Source organism: Cibotium barometz, chromosome 38 (genome assembly GCF_041138505.1).
Source record: "Cibotium barometz isolate CiBa-2024 chromosome 38, ASM4113850v1, whole genome shotgun sequence".
Taxonomy (NCBI): Eukaryota; Viridiplantae; Streptophyta; class Polypodiopsida; order Cyatheales; family Cibotiaceae; genus Cibotium; species Cibotium barometz.
Window position 1 is genome coordinate 46,834,808 of NC_141083.1, and position 16,393 is coordinate 46,851,200.

General features: G+C 47.3%; 1 protein-coding gene across 2 annotated transcripts in view; it reads left to right on the forward strand.

The window, feature by feature from the left end:
* Window positions 1-16,393, forward strand: part of LOC147616796 (granule-bound starch synthase 2, chloroplastic/amyloplastic-like) — a 122,441-nt gene that overhangs the window by 63,045 nt on the left and 43,003 nt on the right. For both annotated transcript variants that reach the window (XM_086777853.1, XM_086777854.1), the window contains exons 6-7: window positions 12,961-13,005; window positions 13,094-13,267. In XM_086777853.1, coding sequence (XP_086633979.1) covers window positions 12,961-13,005; window positions 13,094-13,267 — 219 coding nt within the window. The remainder of the gene's footprint in view (window positions 1-12,960; window positions 13,006-13,093; window positions 13,268-16,393) is intronic.

The window sequence follows — 16,393 nt, forward strand, 5'->3', positions numbered from 1 at the left end:
TAACTAAAACTGAAACAACTATGAGGAAAAGTACGGTACTAGGAGCTCCTAATGGATAACATCTGGGAGGAAAACTCCAGCAACAAAGGTAAGCACAATACACATCACTATCCAAAGATGTCTCTCATCGGTCGATGGCAGATATCCTCAATGTCCTCCATGGTGAGTACTCTAACTGGACGTCTCCCATGCCGTGCTAGTATGGTCCTGATCCTCTGTTGTAGTCTCCGCCAATGTCGAGATGGGCCTCTCATCTTGCGGCGCCTGGACCGCCCCAGCTCTACAGCTCGATCAATCAGTGTACCTCTGGTGTGGCTATACTCTGGGGCTATCTGCAATGCCTGCTGGCCTGACTGCTCAATCTCTGGTCGAAAGAAGTCTGTAATCTGCCTCCGTAGGTGTGTCTCCCTCTCTGATCCCCTCCCTCTCAAGAGACCCTCTCTATGTCTACGAAGCTCCAGCAAGTATAATCCGAGGCATCTCTGATCCTGGTATCTCATGACTCTAGAAAGTGGTCCGAAACCCTCTCTAAACAGGTAGTGAAAACGGCCTCGTATCTCCTAATATACTGGACAGTGACATATGTAATGTAACAATGTCTCTGGCTCCATCTGGCATAGGTGACAAATCCTGGCCTCAGCTGGTACTCCTCTGAATCTGCCAGTCTCAATCTCTAGCTGGTGTGAGGATGTGCGCATCTGACCAATAGCACACCGTACCCCATGAGAAAGATGAGTATCCATGTAGCTGGGTCTAATCACAAACTCATCCTCCGTGAGCTGGAGAAGATGATCTCTATAGAAAGCCATCTTCGTAACAAGCTCGTGTGTCGGCTGTATCCATGTCCTCCTAGTGTCCAGCTGAATCAAGTCCTGCCTGATAAGTCTGGTAATCTCTGCCCGTGTGAGAGAGAGGGAGGGTGCATCCAGGGAGTACTGAAATGGAGGTAGCCTGTCCATACTAAAGCCATGCAGCTGGAACCAAGCTGTCATTTGTGCATACCAACATGATCCGTCTCCCTGTGATGCCAACTGTCGTGAAGACTCCAGGGCTAAGCGAGCATATCTGTCTCTAGGGCGAGCCCAAGTGCAATGTATAAAGGAGTTTGATCGAGTGAGTGCCTCTACTACCAATGGCGCGGCAGCCATCTCTGCACGGATAATATCATGTGGTACGGAGGCCTTGGCCCTAATCATCCGGGAAATCATAGAAACCAAGGGCCTCTCCATACGTCTCCATCCATCAGTGCTACCAGCTCAACTGTGGTGATCCACTGAGGGTCCCCATATCTCCACTCCATACAGCATGGCTGAAGTGAACAAAGTGTCAAAGAGCCAGAGCTTTGTTCGAGGTTCCTGAAACTGAACCTACAAACACATCCTCTCTAGCCTCCCCAATGCTACCTAAGCTCTGGTCAATCTGGTCTCCGCTGCTCTCCTCAAGGAAAATAGTGGGCCACTAAAAACCATACCAAGGTAAGTATATGCATCTGTATACTCCACTGTCTCCTGACCATATGTAATGGTGGGTACTGACCTCCTAACCCACTATACTATGGTGTTAAACACCATCACCTTGGTTTTACCAAGGTTAACAGACAATCCACTGTCCTGTGCAAACGTGTGCAATGCATCCAAATGACGCTGCATCCCCTCTGGAGAATCTGAGATCAGCACAATATCATGAGCATACAATAACAGCGGAATCCATGTCCCTGCTAGCTGTGCTCCTCTGTCACCCTCCTGCTCTACATAGTCCGAAACCTCATCCACATACATCCCAAATAAGGTGGAAGAAAGGGGGCAGCCCTGTTTCACCCCAATAGTGGAGTGAACCATCTCAAATATACCCTGAGTAGTACGTACCTGCCCCACAACTGTCCTGTATAAAGCCATGATTCCCCAAATCAGCTCTGTGGGCACTCCCATCTCCTGTAGTCTGCGCATCAGTCTGGCTCTCGGTACTGTGTCAAAAGCTTTGCGGAAATCCACAAAGCAACAATAAATCCTCCTGCCATATAATCTGCCCTCCTCAATAATAGCTCTGAGTGTCAAGATATGATCAAGAGTGGAGAAACCTCTCCTGAACCCTGCCTGCCCTGATGCACGTATGCCCTCTCTCTCTGCCCATCTACTCAACTCCTGCTCAAGAATAGATGTATATAATCTAGCCAATGTGTGACCAATCATGATGGTACGATAATTCCCAGGAAGCATGGGATCCCCTGACTTGAAGATAGGCACAATCGTGGACATATTCCAAGTCTCAGGAAAACCCTCACACATGGCTCGGTTAAACATCATAGCAATAAGCTCTGCAAGCATATCTCTGGCATGAATAAAGTGCTCTGCTACCAAACCATCATGATCATATGCTCTCCCAGTCCTCATCCTATCAATAGCTTTCCTAACCATCTCAGCAGTAGAGAAAGCACATGTCTCTGGGCATGGCTCCGATGGGTCTGGCAGGGGCGGCTGTCCTGGTGCTGTGTACAGGGATGCTGGTGATGGTGAATGCTCATGGAATAGTCTCCATGCCTAGCCTGAGTCCTGACTCATAAATAACTGATACAAATTCCTCTCTAACTGAGCAAGATAAGCCCTCTTCTTCCGTTGCACTAGGTGCCGGAAGGTAATCCATGACTGTCTATGAGTGGTAACAACCATGAGCACCTCTCTCTGTAATCTGATCCTCATCTCTCCACACTCCTCATCATACCAATTGTTCTGGGGCATGTTCCCAGATCGTCTCCGTGTAGGCTGACTATGGGGATATGCCTCTGATGCTCCAGCATGAAGCGTCTCTATCAATATCTGAGTGAGCTCATCTAATGGCCGTCCCGGCTCCTCGGCACATAAGCGTCTGTATGTCTCATCCGTGTACACGGTGTCAGTCTCCCTCCTAAAGGTATAACGAGTGTGTGTGGAGACCTGTCCCAATGGAGCGGTGCTGAACTGAAATGTGAGAGTGAAGGACAAGATAGCATGATCCACTGCTATTCCAACCGGCCTAGTGCCTACCATAAAATCTTGAAAAGAGGGAATGAGACTGGGCTGAGCCATAACATAGTCCACTGTACTAGCACCATGCCGATGTGGAATGCTAGAGTGAAACCGCCCGATGTCGGGAATCTCTGTAGGCCATTCAGGATGGCCAATCCATGTGCAATCCCTATGTCTATCAAATACCGCCCATACACTATATGTTCCTCATCCTGTGAGAGTCTAGATAGGCCCATATCCCTGACATCAAGCTCCCGCAACATCTCCTCTGAGATATCATAAAATACTGTCTGGTTATGGGCGGTCCTGGCATTGAAGTCCCCGAGGAGAATGATGTCACCATCCCTGGAGAACTCCCAAATGTCATCATCCAAAATAGAAAAGGGAGACTGCCCGCTAGGTGATGCATACACTGATGTACTAGGAGCAAAATAGCATATAGCAATGTAGAGATATCTGCCCGTCTCTGCCCTCAGTCTTACCCACATGTACCTAGCCTGCTCATCTCTGCGGACTATATGTATCAGTGGCTGTAGCTCCTCTCTAAACAATACTGCCACTCCTCCTGAGCCCCGTCCTCTATGCTCTGAACGAGTCTCCTGTCTACAAGGTGTCTCCCATCGGTATCCACTAGCATGTGGCATGGACTGTCCAGGAGCCTGATGTGTCTCACAGTAGAAGATGATGTCCAAGTTGTATTAACATCTACAAAAGGCCAAAATGACCTATGAGACCAAAAGGTTACATCATATCCATGAAATGCATCATCATGGGTACTAAAAATAAAAATCAAAGAAAATAACAAGAGCTGAAATGTCAAATCTGATCCCAAAACAAAAAAGTGTCCAGCTCTCATATAACCCTAAAATATCCCACAAAGGACGCTACAACATGGCACCCAATGTAGTAAAGCTGGGCCGGCGGGGGAAAGTCCTGTGGTGGTGGGAGATGATGGCTCTGATCCTCCTATAGTGAGGCGGACATGGGTCGGGACCATGGGGTCGAAGTTGCTGGGCTCTACATAGCTCAATGGCTCTGTCTAGTATCACTCCTCTCAATCGAGCTCCTGCATCAGCCTGAAGGTCGAGAGAGAAAAGAAAGAAAGAAAAGATATATTAACGTCTACGGAAGGCCAGATTGGCCTATGAGACAAATTTGTATACAACAAGTCCATGTCCTAAGTATCATGGAAAGAAAAACTAAAATGAAAAGCTAAACCTAGTCATATGCAGCTCACTATACAGTCACTGTCTAGCATGCTATAGATGTACGTACAATCATGATAAGTTGTATACTACTAATTCCACCCAGTGAAGATCGTGGGGTGTAGTACATCATACATGGAGCATGGGATGAGGAGGACTCTCACACCTATTGTGCCCTAGTGTAGCCTCTAGACTCTCTCCTCCATAGCTCTGCGGTATCGTGCCTAGATTTGGTCAGACTGGGCTTGATGGAGTAGTGATGGTCTACGTCCGGGTAGTCGCGGTCTCATGGCAGCTCTGATCTCCGAGGCTTTGTAGTGTGAGCCCTCGTCGAGAGGTAGATGATACAAGGGGAGGGGGATGTGGCTCGCTGATAGGCCTAAGAGAGAAAGAAAGAAAGAAAGATATATTAAGCGTCTACTAAAGACCTAATGGACCTATGAGACCAAAGTGGTACAACAATATCCATAGCATATCTCATCATGGAATGGAAAATAAAATAGAATGAAAACATAAATATAGCTATCTCACTGGGGTGATACAAAACTGTCCATGGAAACTCGTCATGGAAAACTAAGAACATAAAAACATGGGAGCAACATCAGCTCCGAGTAGATGGTATACCACTCTCCAAAATGTCAAGCATGGGGTTGATGAGTATGAACGCCTCAGCTATGTCACGTGGAAAGGTAGCTCGATGGCAGTGGAGCATGTTCTGGATCTGGAGCCAATGAGGTGATCGTGGCCGACGGGGGGGTCGAGGGCGTCGGGCACGCTGGAGTGCAGAGGCTCGGTCCAAGGTAACTCCTCTCGGGCGAGGTAGGTCCAGAGCAGCTCGTGGAGGGTCCACAAGATCCACTATGTCGGTTTCCTCCACCTCCTGGGTCCGGAAGAAACTGGTGATGGTTGGCTGCCAAGGGAGGGGGCGGGGTGGCTGGGGCCTGTGTCTAAAGAAGGTGTCCCTGTGTCTGCGGAGCTCAAGCAGGAAGAGGCCCAAGCAACGCTGGTCCAGGAAGTCAATGATCCTGGAGAGTGTACCAAATCCCTCACGAAATAGATAGTGAAACCTCCCGCGGATCTCATAGTGTACTGGGCAACGGCATATCTAATGCTCCTCCGTCTCAACCTCTGTGTGGCATAGTCGGCAGATCCTCTCCTCTCTGGGTGTCCGTACGAGCTTCCCGGCTCTGAAGATGCACTCAGCTCTACCTGTCTCCACTCGGAGGCGGTGGGAAGAAACCTGTATCTGACCAATCACAATCCGCATGGCATGGGACATGTGAACACTCAAGTAGCCCGGTTGCTGGATGAATCCATCCTCGGTGAGTGTGAGGAAGTGGTCTCTGTAAAAGTGCATCTTCGTGGGGAGCTCCGGGGGTGTGATCCATGTGCAATGTGTGTAGAGGCTAAGAAGATCTGACCGGATAACCCGGTTGGTATCCTCGTGAGACAGCCGGAAAAAAGGGGAGTCCAAACTCTACTGAAGGGGGGGGTAGGCGGTCCATGCAGAGCCCATATACTGAGAACCAAGTGGAAACCAGTGCATACCATACTCCAAGGTGCCCCTCAAGTGCTAGCTGTCTGGAGGACTCTAGGGCAAGCCTCGGATACCTGTGGGGATCCATGTGACTGATGCGATGAAGGTACGTGACTATCTGGAAGAGTGTCTCTACTACCATCGGGGCTGCAGCAAACTCTACCTGGATAATCTGGTGTGGGACTGATGGTTTGTTGTGGATCATACGGAAGAACATCATGATCTCGGGTCTCTCAACTCGCTGCCAATCCTCATTGGATAAATCTGGCCCCAGAAAGCTACTCCATACATCAAGGCTGGTGTGACGAGGGTGTCAAAAAGCCAGCCCTTCGTCCTGGGCTCCTGGAAATGTGCCTGGAAGCACTGCCGCTCAAGTAAGCTCAAGGCTGCATATCAACGCGTCACTCTGGCATGTGCTGCGGGAAGCATGGTAAAGCGTGGGCCACTGAAAGTGACACCAAGGTAGACATAGGATGAGACAATCTCCACAGGACCCCTCTATATGTGAAGCTCAATCTGGATGCGACGGGGCGGGAGGTATTGAAGACCATTTACCAAGGTTAACAGAGAGGTCCCGCTGAGTGCAAAAGTCATGTAAGGCTCCAACTGTCTCTGAAGCCCTTCGGCTGAGTCTGAGAGGAGGACGATGTCATTTGCATAAAGTAGTATGGGGATCAATATGCCTGCCAGTGTGGGACAGGCCTGCCTAATCCATCAATGAAGCTCGAGATCTCGTCGATGCAGAGGCCAAAAAGAGTGGGTGATAGAGGGCAGCCCTGTTTCACCCCAATGGTGCTCGAAATCTCCTGTGATGTACCTCATGGGGCTCTCACTCGTCCGGTGATGGACTCATAGAGGGCGATGATGCTCCAAACCATGTCAGATGGGACTCCGATCTCCTGTAGACGGTGTAAGAGGCGGGCTTGGGGTACAGTATCAAAAGCTTTGCGGAAATCCACAAAGCAGCAGTAAATCCTCTGGTGTCGTGCTCTACCCTCCTCGATGATGGCACAGAGGGTAAAGATGTGGTCAAGGGTAGAGTAGCTCCTCCAAAAGCCAACCTGTCCTGAGGCTCTGCATCCATGGCTCTCTGCAAATGAACTGAGCTCCGCCTCTAGCACTGATCCATAGAGCTTGGCCAATGTGTGGCCAATCATGATCGTCTTGCAGTTATTACGATCAAGTGGATCTCCCGCTTTGAGGGGTGATGGTGTTGGTGGACCAAGAGGGTGGAAATCCTTCACAAAGGGCTCTATTGAACATGTAGGCTAGTAGGGGCACTAGGGTATCATGGGCATGCGAGATGTACTCGGCAGTGAGTTCCTCATGATCTTGGGCTCGCCCATTGCGTAGTCTACAAATGGCCTTGAGAACCATGCCCTTTGTGAAGAAGGTGGAGGTCGTGGGGCGGGGGTCTAGTGGTGGGGGTAGGGGTGGCTGATGGGGGATATGATAGAGGGAGCATGCATAGGAGTGCCATGTGTCTGGGCAGGTGATAGGTGTGGGAGGACGATGTTCTCGGAGTTTCCTCCATGCCTCTTTGCAGTTTGGCCCTAAGAAAAGTCGGTATAACTCATCCTCTTTCCGAGCATAGAACTCTCCTTTCTTGCGTCGGGTGAGCCGTTGAGAAATCCGTTACGCTTGGCGCTTCGTGATTTGCCCAATCCGTACCTCATGCTTAAGACGGGAGAGCGTGGCCCGACATTCGTCGTCATACCAACAGTTCTGGGGCATGGAACCGCAAGGTGGCTTGGCGGTAGACCACTGCGTGCATATGAAAGAAGCTGTGGCGGATGTGTGAAGTATGGTGGTGAGTTGTGTTGTGAGGGTGGATGTCACCAGCCTGGACATTTCCCAATATGAAAGGGGTCTGGTGGACTCCAAGATGTCTAAATATTTGGAAAGTACAAGCTTTGGGAATGGGGGATTATCCTAGCCAGCCACTTCAGAGCCTATGAAGCAAGGGCATGAGCAATAGACAGCTTGGTCTAAGGATTTATGAATTCACAAAATTTATCTTGGAAGTATGGAGTTGGCTTTATGTGCACACGTTCAACACTCTTTCCATATGGATATTGTGGATTATATTATCAAGCTTATAACCAAGCTATATGGAGATATATCTCAGGATATCTTAAGGATATGGTGACGAGATATTTCTTTTGGCTTCATGACCAACCTGGCAAAGAAAAGCTAAGGATACTTTGAGTTTGCAAAGTTGGTGCTTTGCCTATTTACTATGAAGTGTTTTTTTAACCCTTGTATAGCCATGCAAGGAGAAAGGTGATGGTGTTTGCCTTGAGATGGTTTCAGGGAAACATTGTTTATGGCTCCCTTGATTGGGATGGATTATATCTATGGAGATTTCTTTCTTGGACGAGATTTATATAGATACTGGGCTTCACAAGCAATTTCTATGGACGAATCTGTCCGAGTTTATAGAGAAGAAATCTTTGGATATCTCATGAATATCATGCTTTTATGGATAAAGTCCACCTCTACTCCAAGTTGTGTGGTTAGCACGGAGTATGTGGTAAGAGTTATGGTATACAGGTCTATGGATTCCTGGACTTCTTTTCTAGGAATTTGGATCTATCCTCATGTTTATGGATTATTCTTTTTGGCTCCCTTTATTTGGGATGCATTGGACTAATGAAACTCATGGTTCACATACCTTGTGTAGTGTTCTCTTGTCCTATGTGCTCTCTTGAAGATTGTTTCTACCATGTGTGGGTGGAACAATAGAGAGCAGATGGAAGGGAACATGGGCACTTCAAAGGGTAGTGTTGACACAACATACTGTGTGTAGTGTTCTCTTGTCCTACGTGCTCTCTTGAAGATTGTTTCTACCATATCCGGGTGGAACAATAGAGAGCAGATGGAAGGGAACATGGGCACTTGAGAGGGTAGTGTGAGTTGGTGGCCAAAATGCCTATAAACTATGTGTAGCAGAAATGCTTATGGAACACTAGGTTATCCATGCCTGCGAGTGATTGTTTTATCTTGTTACTTGAGTCCACCTCTCATCCAAGGTGTGTGGTCAGAGTACCAACACGGAGTGCAATTGGTAAAGTGGACATGACGCTTGGTTGGCACGGAACTTAGCAAACTCTGCTCGGATAATGTCATGGGGTACTGACGGTTTGCTACGTATCATGCGTGCCATCATGAGGGCGTGTGGTCTCCCTATCTGTGTCCACCAATGGGTAGCAAGGCCTGGCGCCCATACCGCTGCTCCATACATCAATGCTGGTGTGACTAATGTGTCAAATAGCCACCCCTTCGTCCGGGGTTCCTGAAAATGCGCCTGGTGGCACTGTCTCTCTAGCATAGCCAATGCTGCATATCCCTGTGTCAATCTAGCTCTGGCTGCTGAACCCATGGTGAAGCGTGTGGCTCCTGCAGAGAAGGTAACCCCTAGGTACACGTATGATGTCATCACCTCCACCTGGCGTCCTGCGAGAGTGAATATCAGCTGACTCCTGCCCTGTCTCGATGTATGAAAGACCATAACCTTGGTTTTTCCAAGGTTCACAGTAAGACCCCTCTGTGTGCAGAAATCATCGAGTGCATGTAGATGCTGCTGTAGACCACCTGGAGACTCAGACACTAATACAATATCATCAGCAAAAAGCATAATATGTACTGAGGTACCTGCTAGATCAACTCCATCTCCGCCTCCCCGTGTAATGAAGTCAGCCACCTCATCAATGTGTAACCCAAATAGCGTGGGGGAAAGTGGGCATCCTTGCTTCACACCAATGGTGCTAGCAATAGTCTCGGACATACCTCCTGGGCATCTGACTCGCCCAAAAACCTGCTCATATAATGCATAGATGTCCCATGTCATATCTGCTAGTATGCCAAGAGACTGCAGGCACTGAAAGAGCCTCTCTCGTGGTACTGTGTAAAATGCCTTGCGGAAATCCACAAAGCAGCAATAGATCTTTCTCTTCCTCACTCTGGCATGATTAATCATACATCTCAAAGTGAATACATGGTCAGTGGTGGAGAAAGCTCTCCTGAAGCCTGCCTGCCCTGATGAGCGTAAACCTGCTCGCTCGGCATATAAGCTAAGCTCTTGCTCCAACACTGCACCATAGAGTTTGGCCAACACGTGGCCAACCATAACCGTCCGTAGTTGCTCGGATCGAGCATATCCCCTGTTTTGTGGATCGGCACAATGGTGTGCATCGTCCACTCCGCAGGCAAACCCTCTGCTAGTGCCCTGTTAAACAGGTGTGCAAGAAATGGAGCCAAAGAATCTACTGCATATACGAGATGCTCACCCTGTAGGCCCATATGGTCGGCGGTCCGTCCATGCTGTAGGTGGCGGATAGCTTCCTGTACCATCGAGTGGGTAAAGAAGCTAGTTGTGGTAGGTCGAGGCTCCTGTGGCTAAGGTATAGGTGGCTGCTGTGGGGCGTGGTATAGGCCCTCTGCATATGTGTGCCATGTCTGTGGGTTTGCAATAGGTGTCGGTGTCCGGGGCTCTCTGAAGTGCCGCCATGAGACAGGGCTATCTCTACTCATGAAGAAATGAAAGATCTCAGCTCTTGTATCTCTGTGAGAGAGAGAGAGAGGGCGGCAAGTAGGGGCGAAGGTGGCGTGGGCTGCGCATACGGGCGCGAACGGTGGCGCGAACAGGGCAGCGGCTGCGCACAGGGGCGTGAAAGAGAGAGAGAGAGAGAGAGAGAGAATGAACTGAGAGTTAGAGTTATATTAACGTCTATGGAAGACCCCAAGGGCCTATGAGACCAAAAGTAATACTATGGTACCATGGATATACTGAGCCATGCAAAACTGAAAGAAAAAGTAAAATGAAAACATCTGACATTACATGTGATCTACAGATGATCCTGTGTAGAGTGAGATATGCTGTGATCAGCTAATGACGATACCCGCCTCGGCCAGAAGCGATTTGATGGTGGAGTGAATGTCAGGCCTCTGTGATGGGAGCGTGACATGTCGGTGGAGAACCTCACGAATCCGTCTCTGTGTGGTGGAGAATCCTAATGCTCTGGGTCAGGGACGTCTGGCTCGTAGAATGGATCGAGCTCTCTCACTAAGAACTCCTCTGAGGTGTGGAGCTGGGCGTGGGTATGGGTGGTGGGCTTTGATGTCGTAGTAGAGGAACTGTTGTGGGCAGTGGATTCCGATGTGGATGTATGTACCACAAAGAAATCTGTGATGGCTCTCTTTGAGGTGTCCTGTCGGAGCTGGGGCTGTCTCTCAGCATGCTGCTGCCTCAACACATCTTGTGTCGTCTGAGCTCCATCAAGTACATGCCCAAGCACCTCTGATCCTCAAACTGCGAGAGAGAGAGAGAGAGAGAGAGAGAGAGAGAGTGACTTGAGCGTGTGTAGTAGACTCGAAGCGCAGCACAGACCAGCAAGAGAACCTTGAGCGTTGCACAGAGGCTGCCGCATGCACGTAAAGAAAAGCGAAAAAAAAAACGATGTTGACGTGCGTCCATTTTTTTAACCTACAAAATCACAAGTGTCACGTTCACTAACGTTTTCAAATGTTAGTGAACGCTTCAAACGTTCCAAATGTTTGGATTAAATCCAAACGTCGTGTGGATGCAACCTTGGTTGTCTCCCACTATGTCTCCATAAAACTGCCTGGATCAAACCAGTGTCCCATTGCAATTCCACAATGCTATTTTCAGCGTGTCCTTTTTCCCATAGTCCTTGCGCCATCATTGGTGCCTTTCAGGGATGATTACCCTTCCGTCTCTATAGACTGCCCATTTACCTTGAGCTCGTGCTTTTGGACCTCAGCTATGTGCTCTTTCATATGTGCTACCTGTAGGGGGGTTAAGTCATCTCCACGTAGATCCTTGCTCCTTGCAGAGAGGTCTCTTCCTCAAAAAAGCTTCCCAATCTACCACCTCTTGGAATTTCCGTATTAGTGGATGTTCCCTATTCCTACTCTGCATGCATCTTTGAAGGGTGAGCTGTTTGTGTTGAGAATAATATTGATTTCCATAATGTGCTGTACAGAGAACCTTAGTGAAAGTGGTTTCAATCTTAGGTAGGTATAGATCAAGGAATAGCTAACCATGGTCTATGCACATAACCCAGGGTTGGTTTGTATGGATGAGGGGAAAGAGAGCTTGTGGTGAAGCTTGTTGTATCATCATGTAGGCGCGTTCTTCTCCTCTCATTATATAACAACCATCTAGCTCTTTGTGAGCAACACACATTGTATTAGAGAGCCATTGGGCTGGTTGTACTTCTTGTGGTAATACATGCTTAGTGATCCTTTGTGGAAGATTGGCTCTTGCATTGCTCATAGTGAGTGTTGTTTATGATTCTCAAGCTTGTGTTAATTTTGGTGATTAAGTAGTCCATTAAGGTCTAGCCAGCTATGCTTGAGGGGCAAGCTTCCATTATGCTTGGTCTCATTAGCATGGCTAATCAAGTTAGTGCTTGTTGTTAGTAAAAAGATTGGTTCTATTACTTTTCAGCTTTGTGCTTTCCCTTGTGATTAAGTTTGGATTACTTTAAGCTTTGTGCCAAGCTACCAAACTTTAATATGGTATCAGAGCCAAGTTTCTAGGCTATCATTTGTGTGTGTGAGGCATGCATGATTCTGTCGGTAGAGTGCAATAGTTGCACACCACCGAACCATCATCCTTACTTGATGTGCCCTCCGGGACTCCTACTACCTTGATATGTAATGCCCTAGCCTTCCTCCTTTGTTCCTCATCGGTGGGTTTTCTTATCTCTTGGGTATTCTTGTAGGAAGAGCCTTATGGATTCTTAAACACGAGACATACATTTCTCGTGACAGGTGAAAGTTGCTAGAATAAAAAGAGTCTTCAGCAGCTGTGGAATGGGATTGGATACCTCTAAATCATTATGCTGTCCCAAATTTGTTTGAGAACTTTGCTGTTCTCCTTTTCTCATGCTATCATAATGTTATGCAAAGATATATGTAAGTGGAAGTTTGGAAGCTTAAATGAGATCATTATGGTTCCTTTTTTATCATAGCAAGTTTTATTGATAATTTTTTCTCTTGCTACCATAATGGTTATGCAAAGGCATATGTGAGTGGAAGTTTGGAAGCGTAAATGGTTTTTTGATTGATATAGAAGTTTCAAAAATGCTTTAATTGTGGAGTTTTTTTTTTTCTTCGTGAGAAGGAAGTCGGAGTAGGTGTCTTGGGATAGTTCTGATTTCTTTACTGATGGCAAGGATTGACGATACAGGATGTCCTAAAGCGCATGGTTCTTTTGTGCAAAGCAGCAGTTGAGGTGAGTGCTCATTTCATTTCTGCACCGCAGTCGGTATTTTTCAAGCTTTTCACCACATTCATGATATGCCCTTTGGCTGTTTCTGCAGGTTCCTTGGCATGTCCCTTGTGGTGGGGTTTGCTATGGAGAGGCAAACCTTGTTTTCATTGCAAATGATTGGCACACTGCATTGATTCCAGTATACTTGCAGGCATATTATCGTGACAATGGGATGATGGAGTTTACTCGTTCTGTCCTTGTAATTCACAACATGGCTCATCAGGTAATATTTGGGTAAGACTGGTAGGTATGCATTTATCAAGGCCTCAATGATACTTAATGAATGACTGAAAAAATTCATTTAAATTCGAGGTTTTCACTTATCTGGAGGACACCATTCTGTGGATTAATAAACTAAACAAGAGGGCTTCTAGTGTCATTGATTGCCTTGGAAGACATGAGTGCAAGAAGGAATTGGCCTTTCAAACGGTTGACATGTGGCCCAAGATGATTGTGATCATAGACAGAACGTGCTTGTGTCACAGATGGTTTTAAGGGTGAAGGCTGAAGCTTAAGGCTGATAGTCTTGACTAATTTTGAATTGATGGACATGGAATGGCTACGGAATGCCGATGCCTCTTTGTTATGCCTCCCTCTTCGGGACTTGGTTCTGTCAGCATAAGTTCATTGAAGACCTTAGAAGCTGTGTCCCAAATAGTGTATCTTTGTCACGGAAAAGTTGTAAGAAATTACAACTTGTGCATTAACACAAATAGCAAGACTTTCACATAGAACAAGAACGTAGCAAGATAGAGATGGAAAATAATTTCAAATTACTGTTGCAATCTTAGATTACAACTCAGTGAGGGAGCTTAGATGGTGATCTGGAAAGAGATTGAGACAGAGGACTGTATGCATTGTGAAAGAGGGCACACCGAGCAGTGAAGGCAAACTAGTAATCTGAATATGATGCAAGCTACCAAACCCAAATATATGGTACCCAGAAGTGGTCTTATGCTAGTTTGGCACATGTTAGCCACCTTACATTAAGTCCAACTGGACCCAACCAACCACATCACCTGACTAGGGTAATAATAGACTAAACAAAAGACCTACAGTCTTGGTGCAACTTAACACCAGCTTTACCGAGCTTATCGATAATCATGAATGGGCTAGTTTGGAAAAATCTTCCCCCAACTGTTTGAGCCTCTGCCTCATGATCTTCAAATAAACCCAATCTCCCGAGGATGTTTGTCAACCTCGCTGACTTGCTGTGTTTGCGCCTTTTGTATTTCTTTCTGAACTTCTCGCAATAGCTGGTCCAAATCCTGAACCACTTGGTCTGCATCATAGTTTCTTGTGGAAGTTTTGAGAGCTCGGGTCAATAACTATACCACCTTAATTGGTTGATGCTTGCACTGTATCATTGATGGCATCTGTGACACACCTAGGAGTATGTAGGGCAGAACCAGACATTAGATAGAAACCAACAGGCGGGGTCGGACAGTGCAGGTGACACATGGCACTCCCACATGGCAGCGATGACATGGTGGTGGTGATGTGTCAGTTGGGTACAACTAGCCCGCCGACAACAATACTACTGGCCAACTAGGAGCATTGGTGCATATATATACTTGGGTAGCCAAATCGTCATCTTCATGTGCTTTCCTCAGTGTTGGACTTAATAGAGCATTTCTTTGTAGGCGAAGGCTAGCTAGGAGTGTACAGTAGGTCATAGGGTTGTGATTTGACAGCCACATCTTGTACTTGAAGTTCAGTTGTATTACTTCTTTCTTGTACATAATGCAGAGCATTAGTTTAGGACTCTTCTGTGTGCTGTATTTGTGATTCCGCCAGCACTCTTCTTTCTATCTCTGGAAAACTGTAGCACATAGGTGTAAGTGTTCTACAATTGGAATCAGAGCCTAGGGAACCTTCAAATTTCTTTTCTTTTCCCATGTGTGTTGATTGCTTGGATAGGGTAGAGCACCTTGATTCCAAGAGTGCACTAGTTTGGGTTTGGGGAAAGTGAATATTTGGGTCCTCTTCATTGCACTTGGGTTAATTGGGATATATTGTGCTTCCTTGCTCCACCAAACCCTTACCTCATCACGCAGGGCTGAAATCCCCCACTTGGTCCTGCATGTCTTGATAGGATGGAGTCCACACCTTGAGCACCTAGAATTCCGGATCTAGGATCTACAAGGGCTCCTGCTTTGGAGCATCAGCTTTGCCCCTAGTCAGGCAGTCATCACGCCATTCGCGTCACCGAAGGTCTCCTTCGTGGAGTCTTTCTCCACCGGATTCTCTGAATAGTTCCGGCTCGCCTTCACTAGCTCGGACGTCAAGAGACCTATCGGTTTGCTGAGCTCTTCCTCTATGCCTCATGAGGAACAAGCTCAATTATTGAAGCTTTTGAAGCCTCCGAAGTTCAATGGGAAGATGGACAGAGAAGTTGTCACCAATTGGACTCGTGAGATGGCTGCCATGTTGGCAGCAACAACAGGTGGTTCATATATTTTTCAGCTCCATTTGGTGCGTATGGCTTTGGGTGTCGCTTTCGTGTGGTGGGAAGACTACTTTCGGCACCACTCCATGACTTACTGGGATGATTGGTAGTCTTTGAAGTAGTTTATCCCCGTAGAATACAAGTGTGAATTGAGAAACAATGGGAGTATTTTATGAAAAAACATGGTGGATTGTTAACCCGACTATCTCGCTCGTTTCTAGAAGCTTTTTCGAATGCTTCCAAGGACCGTTTGACGTTTGGAGAGCAGGGTTGAGCAACTTGTGGATGGTTTGAAACCGTGTTTGCATGAAGGCATTCGTGCACATCAGCCCTGTGATTTTTTAGATGCGATTCGTCTTGCTACAACCCTCAAGACGCGGGAGAGTTCCAAGTCCGGGATTCATCAATAGAGGCAATAGAAAGGCAAAGACAAGGGTAGCCAGTCCAAGGCCAAGGCTGGTAAGGACAAGGCACGTGGGGAGTCTCGATGACTTGCCTCACCCGTGAAGAGTATTACACCAAGATGGCTGTTGAAGAGTGCTTTTATTTTGACTCCACTGAGCACATTGAGAAAGATTGTCCGAAGATCTTGGAGGAGCATTCCGAGGAGGAGACTTCTTCAGAACCGGAGAAGCGGTCCGAGGAGGTAGCTTCTTCTCAACAGGAGAACGACTGTGAAGGAGATGCATGTGTGTGCGTCTTAGCTTTTTTCAATTCTTAGGTTGAGCACACACCCAGGGTGCTTCATTGCATCAAGCCATAGGTACAAACAGAGGAAAATTTTCAGCCAATTCTCTGAGGGACGGTCTTCAAAGTTGCCGTTTGCACTCAGTGGAGAATCTCTGGCTTGAGTAGTGGTCGCTTCAATTTCTGGAATCGTGGGTCATTCACGAGGACTCT